The following is a 10,646-nucleotide window of genomic DNA, read 5'->3' as shown; positions in this document are numbered from 1 at the left end:
GGCACGTTCAGGGGACCAGTTAGGTCTCAGATATTTGTCTGTAAAATGAGGATAATGACCAGGTGGTACTAGTGGTTAAGAACCCACTTGCCAATGAACACAGATGTGGGTTCCATCCCTGGTTGGGGGAAATCCCCTGGAGGAGGGCATGACAACCCACTCCAGTGTTCTTGCCTGGAGAATCCCGTGAACAGAGGAGCCTGGTGTGCTACTCTCCATGGGGTCGCAGAGTCAGACACGACGGAAGTCACTGAGTACCCACAATAATACCCTCTCATAAACTGATGCCAGGAGTCAATGAGAGACTGAATTTTAAGTATTTATTCTGGTGCCTGGCACATAGTAAAGGCTCAGTAAATGTTACTGTTTCTTTTGTTGGTTTTCTCCAGAGACCAGATCTTTCTGCTTCATGCCTGCTCTCGTGAAATGGGGTGGTAGAGGGTTAGGGGTGGTGGTTTCTAGCCTGGAAACGCGGTTTGTACTAAATCACAGCGTCGAGGCCAGGGCCCAGGACGCCTGAAGGCTCCATTAGAAGGCTTGAAAAGATGACAGATTCACAAAGAAAACGGGTTCCAGTTGCTCCCCGGCATGCTGGAGAGACCGGTGAACGACCCTCTGGACCGTGTTGGCTGAGAAAAACGTGCTTTTCTGCCGGGTTTTCCGAAGAGCAAGTGCAGGACTTGTACTCGTGTGCAGTCGCGCGAGGACCCTCGCCACTCCTCAGCCCCAGGCTGACTGGCAGGCGCCGCCAGGCCCTGCTCCCCCAGCTCGGACGCGCGAGTACCTGGGAGGAGGAGAGTCCCCAGAAGGCTGACTCCGGCCGGCCCGCAGGGGCTGCCCCCTCCCCAGTCACGTGGCCTGATGGGTGGGGACCGATCTGAAGTTGGAGAAAACCAGAGCTATCCCAACTTCAGAGTGCTCCGCCCGTTCCTCCCGATCCCGGGCTCAATTTGAGCGCTGGGGCTCCAGGAGGAGCGCGAAGGTGCGAACTGGTGAAGCCGAGCAGCGGCGCACACGGCGGGACTCCGGGCATGGCCCAGCTGTCGGTGATCCCGGGGTCGGCCACGGCGTGGACAGGTGAGCTGGAACCAGGTGGTGGCGGCGGCCGGCGTGGGCGAGGCCGCTCGGAAACTGCCTGCCCCCACCCCCACCCCACACACACCTCATCTCGGTCCAGGGGATGCTGGGCACCTACAACGGGAGGGACCGGTTGGGTAAAGCGGCCGTACGTAGAAGACTCTTGGCTCTCCGAGTCAGTCCCGTTAGCGCCACTCGTCGGCCCCCCTGTCCCCGCAGCCGGGTAACGCGGTGGTGGGCAGCTGCTGGGAACGCGGCAGAGCCGCGCGCCGGGTGGGGGCGCGGTGCCGGCCCCGCCCCCCGCGCGTACGCTGACTGCTCCGCGTGACGTCACGCTCGGCTATAAAAACAGGCGCGCGGCTCTCGCTGCGCTGGAGGAGCTCGAGGCTGAGGGCTGCCGGAGAGCGGGGAGCGACGGGGACGCTGGGCCGCGGGCACCTCAGCGATGTTTTACTCAGGGCTCCTCACCGAGGGCGGCCGCAAGGAGACAGACATGCGGGAGGCGGCGTCGCTGAGGCAGCAGCGCCGGATGAAGCAGGCCGTGCAGTTCATTCACAAGGACTCGGCCGACCTGCTGCCCTTGGACGGCCTCAAGAAGCTGGGTTCGTCCAAGGACACGGTGAGCCCCCGCGGCCGCACCCACCTCGGGGATCCCGCGCGCGGCGGCCTGTCACCTTTGCGCTGTAAGGTCTCTTGGGGCCCGCCCTTCGCCGCTTTCACTGAGTCACCGGCTCGGCCCCCTCCGTCTCCAGCGCTGTCCGCTGTCTCTGGTGCTCTGTTGTGGATTCAGTTCCATCCAGCATCCCCCCTGCTTCAGTTTCTCTCTCGGGATTCCAGAGTAGCTTTTCCAGCTCGCGCTCCCTTCAGCGCACCCTCCTCCCTTCTTCTTTCTCCTCCGGAGTAGAAGAGACCCTGCCTTCTTGCCCTCAGCTCCTCTTTCCTTTATTCGCAGTGCCGAGTTTGATTGCCTGGGCCTTGAGCCTCGCGGCCAGGGTAGCTCCCGCTGCCTCCTAGGCTGCTTGGCCCGTCTTGTGACTCCTAGTGGGTGTGAGGAGGAGAGAACGAAGTGGGAAGGGGGCTTTCTGGGCAGTCACCATATCCAGATCGCTTTGGTTGAATCCATTTCCCTCTGCAAAATCTACTTCTCCATTTGATTTTGGTCTCATCTTCCCTTGACCTTCCAACGGGAGGGGGCGGGGAGAGAAAAAGGGTGACCGTGAAGGTTTCCTGAGCCCCAAACCTCTCTTCATTATTTTCTTCTCCCGCTGCTCCATCCCCAAAGAGTGAATAGAGGGAGAAAGCCAGGCTGCTCCCTCTCATCAAGGGCTAATGTGTGGAGCTGGTGCTGTGCTGGGGCTCCCGCAGTTCTTTCTTTCTTTTCCTAGCAAGGTTGTTCTTGGCATTAAGAAGGAGAAACTCCAGAACTGAAGGTCTGGGTTCAAAGACCATACTGTCGTCTATCTATAGGAGGGATCCTATAGGGGGATAAAGGTTACTAGTTTGAAGAACTGTATCTGACTCCCCTCCTTAATTCACTGTAGTGGTGCTGCACCAAATTGATGTTGTCTTGTACTTTCATCTGGAATTTTCTTGTAGTTTAACTTGTTTTCTTGAAGTTCACTTTATTCATCTAGGCAATAGTTTATGAAGCATTATTTAAATGTCTTAAATGAAGTGGATACTTTGTATAATTTTGCCAGTAATTTTGAGCTTTTGGAATGTTTAATTTGTCAGGGAAGCAGGTATCAGCCTGCACCACTAAAACTGCCATTTCTAGCCACATGTTGGGTATGGAGGGCAGAGCTGCTGAATCCACTTCTCTCTCTCTCTCTTTTTTTAATTTTACCAACTCTAACGAGACATAGATACCAAGATCAGATTTGCCCTCCCCCATTGTGATAGAGAATTATTTTCAGTTATTTATGTGCAGGGGATGTCTACTCAGTTATCCTGCTGTGTTTTTTAAAGGATGTTTTACTTGAACAAGTCACAGGATAGGTAATCTGATTCATGCTAACTCAGAGTGGTGGATAACTGAAATATATTCCCAGAAAAGAGATAACTGTCTTTCTTCCTTCCTTCCACCACTTTACAGCAGTCTAAATTCATTTAGCAAATCTGGTACAAATCTTCTCACTTTCGGGCCAAAATAATCCTAGTTCTTGGAAGCCTGAGGAGCCAATAAACAGTAATAGGAAAATAAGTCAAGTGTGGAATTCTCCCCACTTCATGCTGAATTTAGGATATGTTTCACATTTGGTTGTCCTGGGATGTCGAGGAGTTTCCTAGCCCTGAGGAACTGCCTCTCCATTCTTCTGCCAAGCATTCTTTATACTGCTTCATATTGCGTAGGAAGAATTCCATCTGCTTTTCTGATTCCAGTCTGTCTCAGTTGAGCCACACAGGAGCTGCTAACATGGAACAGGCAGCAGGCCAGAAGGAAGAAGCATCCTCAAAGCAGGTTATTGCCATGGATGTGACACACTGCAGTTTACTGTGAGACCCTAACCCATGGGTCACAGGTTTTCTCCCTGGCTGCCCTCCACTGCCAGGGAACTAGTACTCTCTCACTCTTCTCACACCTGGAGTATGCAAGTGATTGCACAGAAGAGTTAAAACCAGTCACAGAGGCCAAGGCAGACTGACATAGCCCTTGAGAGCTCTGAGTACTGGAGTGAAGTAGCATGCTTAAGCTTTCTTGGAACTTATGCTGTAACCTCCGAATAATCTTAGAAATAACCTTAGAAGTACTGTGTCACTTGTCTTTATGGATATAGCTGGTAGTATAGACCAGTGTTGACTCAATGTTCTGTCACCGAAGTGAAATTTAGAGGATACCAAAATTGATTAGGTAAGTCCCATAGTATAAAGCAGGCAGATTCTTTACCACCTGAGCCACTACTGAAGCCCAGAATTGATGATATAAGTCTATAGTACAAACTCAGTAGAATGGGACAAGAAAAGGAAGGGGCAGCAACAGAGGAAGATAGGAGGGAAAGGATGAATTAGTTCTCATTGACTTTGGGGTTTGTGCTAGTGAGAAGATTGTAGGTTGTTTTCTTCATACTGGTGACCTATATTAGAATTATATTGTTGAGTATTCTGAATTATCTACCTTTTACCATGCTGTTTCTATAATATTCACTATTTGAATCCAGCCTGCCAACTTTTTTGTTTTTTTTTGGATTGGCAAAGAGCATTCATAGACAATCCAATGTGGTCTTGTTCTCTTGGCCCCAGGGAAGTGCCTTTGCCCTATTCCTGTTTGTGTATAGTTGGCTGCTACAAAGTCTACTGTGGAAATTAATCTTATTTCTTATGTGTGGCTCTCTTATTTTGTTTGTCCTTTCATCTTGTGCAGTTTGTGTGTGCATGTGTTTGTGTGTGTGTGTATTAGATTAAGAACTAAAATCAGAGATATAAGTGAGTAATATTTTATTTCACTTGTTATTATTAGTCAAGTTGATGAAGCTAGGAAAAAATCACTCTTGGAGCTTTGTGTATTCTAATTTCTTCTTTTTTTTTTTTTTAGCTACCAGATTAATAAATATTCTTCTCATTGAGGTGAAGACTTTACAGCTTTTAAACATAGTCATATCATAGTATAATATGCTGTCTTTCCTATATGATAATAGTACTGACCATCAGGGTATAGCCTTACTTATTCAGCTATAAAAAGAGAGTTTTGCTTTCCTATCTATGTTGCTTCTGCTTATAGCCAAATGCCTTAGGAAAACTCACTAAAATTAAAAGGCTGGGGAAGGAAATAAAGCAAAGCCAACCGACCGTGAATGACCAGCCCTGTACTCTGAGTACGGGTTTACCTGGTGGCTCTGTGGTAAAGAACCTGTCTGCTAATGCAGGAGATGCAGGTTTGATCCTTGATTGGGAAGATCCCCTGGAAAAGGAAATTGCAGCCCACTCCAGTATTCTTGCTTGGGAAATCACATGGACAGAGGAGCCTGGTGGGCTGCAGTCCATGGGGTCAAAAAAGAGTCAGATACAACAGCAACAAGGAATACTCTGAGTATCTGATCCTCCTGATAGAATCTCTTATCAATGAGGGCAGCCTTGCGTGTTACACTATAGTTTTTCATAATGCCACAAGACATCCATAATGCTGTAGATTTTGGACCAGAGGACTTTGGAATTTTAGAAGAGGAGCATGAAATACCAGTATAAATCAGGATCTGGTGCAAACTGAAGATTTCCAGAGCCACGATCAAATCCTAATTATAGCAAACATTATTTGAACACTAGCTGTGTTCAGGACACAGTGCTAGGACCACAGAGAAGAAAACAGCAAAGTTTACCTATACGAGAAGTTTATAGATTGGGGGAAGGATAGGACCAATTTTTTTATTTATTCCCCAAATATTTATTGAACACTTATTACATGTCAGGCATGATTTAGGTATTGAAGATATAAGTGAACCAAAATGGGTTTCCTGCCCTCACAGAACTTGCATTCTTGTGGGCAAGAAGGTAGAAAATAAATCAAGTAAATATATATTATACCAGGTTGTGATCAGTACTATGGAGAAAATAAACCAGGATAAGGGAATAGAGAGTGTAATGGCCAGGTAGGATGAAGTAGAGCCTTACTGTTTTATCTAGGGTGATCAAGGAAGACATCTCTGGTAAGATGACACTATAGCAGATATTGAAGGAAATGAGAGAGCAAAATATCTTGGGGAAAAATGTTACAGGCAGAAGGAACAGCCAGTGCAAAGCCCTGAACATCATTGTGTTTGATGTGATTGAAGAATTATAAGAAGGCCATTGTGGCCAGAGCAAAATGAGCAACAGGAAGTGATAGGAGACAACATCTCCTATCAGAGTGGGAGGCCAAAATACTTAGGGCCCTATAGGTCATTGTACAGATATTTAATCTGATAAGGGAAACTGGTGGAAAACTTTTTGCAGAAGGGTGAGATGACGTGACATTTCACAAAGCAGATTACTGTGTGAATTAGGCTGTAGGGGGCAAGCATGTAAGCAGGCAGACTGGTTAGGAAGCTGGTTAGTTAACATTTAGATAGTAATCTAGGTAAAGATGATGGTGCCTCAGAGCAGTGTGCTAGCAGTGAAGGGGACAAGAAAAGACCAGATTCTGGGTTCTTTTGAAGACAGAACTGACAAGTTTGGTTGAGAGTTGGACTAAAGATCTGAAAGAAAGAGTAGTTAAGAATGACGCTAATGTTTTTGATCTAGTCATTGGAAGAATAAAGTTTGTCATACACTGAAATGGCTAAGAGGTGCAGGTTAAGGATAGGAAATAAGAATCAGGAATTTGATTATTGAACAAGTTAAGTTTGGAACGTGTATTAATTATTCAAGTGTAGGTGTTGAATAGATAGTTCCATGAGAAGATGAATAATACCACCAGGAAGCTTATGTGCTATCAAGATATTATAGTCCATCAGCGCTAGAGAAGTTCAGTGGAAGCAGTGACTACTCTGGCCTGGTGTGACAATAGTGATGGAGAACAACATCTGATTAGAGTTTCATTATCCCCTGGAGAGTCAACTGTGATAGTATATAGAGAGGAAGCTGCTTCCAGAGCATGCCCTATAGAACCTCAGAATAAGAACTTTATAGGTTATCTGGTTGAATTCCCTGCCCCTGTATAAATCCTTTCCTACAATAATGCAGCCCACCATGGGTAACTGAGAAACCACCATCTCAGGAATAAGGCTGTTCTTTTTGAAAAAGCATGATTATTGGGTCATAAAGCAAAAGTAAAGAGACAGAACACAGAAGGCCTGGGGCAATGTGATAGACTGCCTTAGGTAGAGTCCCATGTGATTTTGAGCAGCTGTAATCCCAAGGATAATCTGTGTTTCTATGGTGTAGAAAGGGTCACATGTTGTATATTCAGCTTGTCAATAAAGAGAAAGCACAGAAATTAGTGCTCCTTTAGATTTCCAAGACCAGATAGAAAACATGTGTATTGGGCTTGAAGTGAGAGTCAAGTCAGGAGTCCATATCTGTCTACAAACTATATATGAGGATGAAAATGGAGTAAAATGATTTCATGCCCTTTTAAGAGAAAAAAAAGTGATCAGCTTCAATTTTAAGTTGAACATGAGGGTTTAAAATACGTATATACACATACATATAATTATTAACATTTGCATGCTTACTCTATACCTGACACAACAAATGCTTCATATGGACCATCTCATTTCATCCTCACAAAAGCTCTGCAGGGTACTTACTAGCTTGAACCCAGCTTTGTCTGACTCCAAAGCATATATATTTTAAACAATACTCTAAGTCAAGAGTTGGCAAACTTTTTCTGTAAAGGACCATATAGTAATTGTTTTTGGGTTTGCAGGCCAGTCTCTGTCTCAGCTACTCAACTGTGTTGTTATAATGCAGAAGCAGCCATAGACAGTAAACAAATGGGGTTGATTGTGTTCTAATAAAACTTTATTTACAAAAGTGTGCAACAGGCTGATTTGACTTGTGGGCCATATTTGCTGACTGCTATTTCTAAGTGTTCTATTGCTAGCTAGAAACCTTGGGTTTCTCCTTTGAGAGTAGATACTACAAAGAAGTCAGATTTCTGTAATTTCTTCCATTTTCCAGTCTGGTCCATCCTATGGACCACAGAAATCTATTAGACTGATTCTGTATAGATTCAGTTTTCAGTAATTCAGATTACCTATGCTGATTCTGTACAGCATAGATAAGTGATTAAGAAGGTGACCTTAGAAGTTCTTGTTTAAATCATGATCCCTTGGTATCCTGCAGTATAGCCTGCTTCCTCTCACCTCACTTTTCTTCCCACTCTACAGGCTGGTTAGAAGAAATATTTAATATTTAACCTCAGCTGTGCTACCTAGCATACAACACTGCCCACAAGGCTCATTTCCTTCAGAAGCTTCTGGTGGTGATAAAGACCTCACGTTTGAGCTTGCCTGCTTAGGATTTAGATGCCTAACTGCTGGTTAAGGTTTAGCAGTCACATTAGCAGGAATAGCAGAGAAACTGGTTCTACTTAGGTTAGTAGTTGCCTTGTTGAACTAAAACATAAAACAGGATCCACGTCAGGAAGATGACTTGATAGCTATGTCCAAAAGGCCACCATAGTACCTGCAGCATCTGTCTGACTAGTGCTGTGTATCTTGAAGGATATCTGGAAAGTAGAAGATAGCCCTTGGAAAGCAATATTTCAATAGACATAAAAATAAACCAATTAAACAAATTTACAAAGCCGCACTCAAGGAGTGGGAATGCAAGTAGTACAAACTACGTAATGTATGAGTATTGAAGGGATTCTGAAAGAAAGAACTAGATGATGTTGATCAAGAAAGCTTTCTGAAATAAATGACCCAATCGAAAAATGGGCCAAAGAACTAAACAGACATTTCTTTAAAGAAGACATACAGATGGCTAACAAACACATGAAAAGATGCTCAACATCACTCTTTATCAGAGAAACACAAATCAAAACCACAATGAGGTACCATTACACACCAGTCAGGATGGCTGCTATCCAAAAGTCTACAAGCAATAAATGCTGGAGAGGGTGTGGAGAAAAGGGAACCCTCTTACACTGTTGGTGGGAATGCAAACTAGTACAGCCGCTATGGAAAACAGTGTGGAGATTTCTTAAAAAACTGGAAATAGAACTGCCATATGACCCAGCAATACCACTTCTAGGCATACACACTGAGGAATCCAGATCTGAAAGAGACACGTGCACCCCCAATGTTCATCACAGCACTCTTTATTATAGCCAAGACATGGAAGCAACCTAGATGTCCATCAGCAGATGAATGGATAAGGAAGCTGTGGTACATATACACCATGGAATATTACTCAGCCATTAAAAAGAATTCATTTGAATCAGTTCTAATGAGATGGATGAAACTGGAGCCCATTATACAGAGTGAAGTAAGCCAGAAAGATAAAGACCATTACAGCATACTAACACATATATATGGAATTTAGAAAGATGGTAATGATAACCCTATATGCAGGGCAGAAGAAGAGACACAGAAGTACAGAACAGACTTGTGAACTCTGTGGGAGAAGGTGAGGGTGGGATGTTTCGAGAGAACAGCATGTATATTGTCTATGGTAAAACAGATCACCAGCCCAGGTGAGATGCACGAGACAAGTGCTCCGGCCTGGTGGGCTGGGAAGACCCAGAGGAGTCGGGTGGAGAGGGAGGTGGGAGGGGGGATCGGGATGGAGAGTACGTGTAACTCCATGGCTGATTCATGTCAATGTATGACAAAACCCACTGCAATGTTGTGAAGTAATTAGCCTCCAACTAAAAAAAATAAAAATAAAAAAGAAAAAAAAAAAAAAAAAAAAAAAGAAAGCTTTCTGGAAAAGTGAAGTATAGATTTGTTCATTCAGTATTAATTCTGAAAGTAAGAACTAGATGATGTTGATCAAGAAAAGTTTTTTGAAAAAGTGAAGTATAGAGATTTATTCACCCAGTATTATATCAAGACCTGGAGATATAGCTGTGATCAACACAATCAAGGCCCTTGCCCTTGTGAAATTAATACTCTAGTGGGGGGAGTGAAATAAGAAACAACTAAATAAGCAAAATAATTCTGAACTTACGGTTACTATAAAAGAAATAGTGGGCTATGTTAGTAAGAGGTGGAGTACCTCCTTTTAATAGTATCGTCAGGGAAGATGTTTTTGAGAAAGTAATGTTTGAGCTGAGACTTGAATGATGAGAGCAAGCTAACTATTTGAATTATTAGGAGGAGGACATTTCAGACAGAGGGAATGGCAGGTGCAAAGGCATTAGAATGGAAAAGAGTTTTTGAGTGTGTATATAGAATGTATGAAAAGTTGGCAAGAATACACAAAAGAACTGTACAAAAAAGCTCCTGATGACCCAGATAACCACAATGGTGTGGTCACTCACCTAGAGCCAGACGTTCTGGAGTGTGAAGTCAACTGGGCCTTAGGAAGCAGTACTATGAACAAAGCTAGTGGAGGTGATGGAATTCCGACTGAGTTATTTCAAATCCTAAAAGACATTGCTGTTAAAGTGCTGCACTCATTATGCCAGCAAATTTGAAAAACTCAGCAGTGGCCACAGAACTGGAAAAGGTCAGTTTTCATTCCAATCCCAAAGAAAGGCAATGGCAAAGAATGTTCAAATTACCACACAATTGCACTCATCTCACACACTAGCAAGATTATGCTCAAGATCCTTCAAGATAGGCTTTAGCAGTATATGAACTGAGGACGTCCAGAAGTACAAGCTTGATTTAGAAAAGACAGAGGAACCAGAGATCAACATATGTTGGATCATAGAAAAAGCAAGAGAATTAAAAAATATATACTTCTGCTTCATTGACTATGTTAAAGCCTTTGACTGTGTGGATCACAACAAACTGTGGAATATTCTTAATGAAATGGGAATACCAGACCACCTTACCTGGCTCCTGAGAAACCTGTATGCAGAACAAGAAGCAACAGTTAGAACTGGACATGGAACTACAACCTGGTTCCAAATTGGGAAGGGAGTAAATCAAGGCTGTATATTGTCACCCTGCTTGTTTAACTTACATGCAGAGTATATCATG

At 44.2% G+C, this 10,646-nt stretch overlaps 1 protein-coding gene across 2 annotated transcripts in view; it reads left to right on the top strand.

The window, feature by feature from the left end:
• Positions 1-902: 902 nt before the first annotated feature.
• NRIP3 (nuclear receptor interacting protein 3) overlaps positions 903-10,646 on the top strand; it is a 29,442-nt gene continuing 19,698 nt past the window's right edge. Inside the window, exons 1-2 of one of the 2 annotated variants that reach the window (XM_065944389.1) lie at positions 903-1,077; positions 1,536-1,696. In XM_065944389.1, the coding sequence (XP_065800461.1) occupies positions 1,032-1,077; positions 1,536-1,696 (207 nt within the window). In that variant the 5' untranslated portion in view covers positions 903-1,031. Of the gene's footprint in view, positions 1,078-1,464; positions 1,697-10,646 lie in introns of those variants that run through there. The other variant, XM_065944390.1, reaches the window with a different exon arrangement.

The sequence above is a fragment of the Muntiacus reevesi genome, chromosome 9 (assembly GCF_963930625.1).
Source record: "Muntiacus reevesi chromosome 9, mMunRee1.1, whole genome shotgun sequence".
NCBI lineage: Eukaryota > Metazoa > Chordata > Mammalia > Artiodactyla > Cervidae > Muntiacus > Muntiacus reevesi.
The sequence above is the reverse complement of the archived record's forward strand: the minus strand, read 5'-3'. Positions and strand labels throughout refer to the sequence as shown.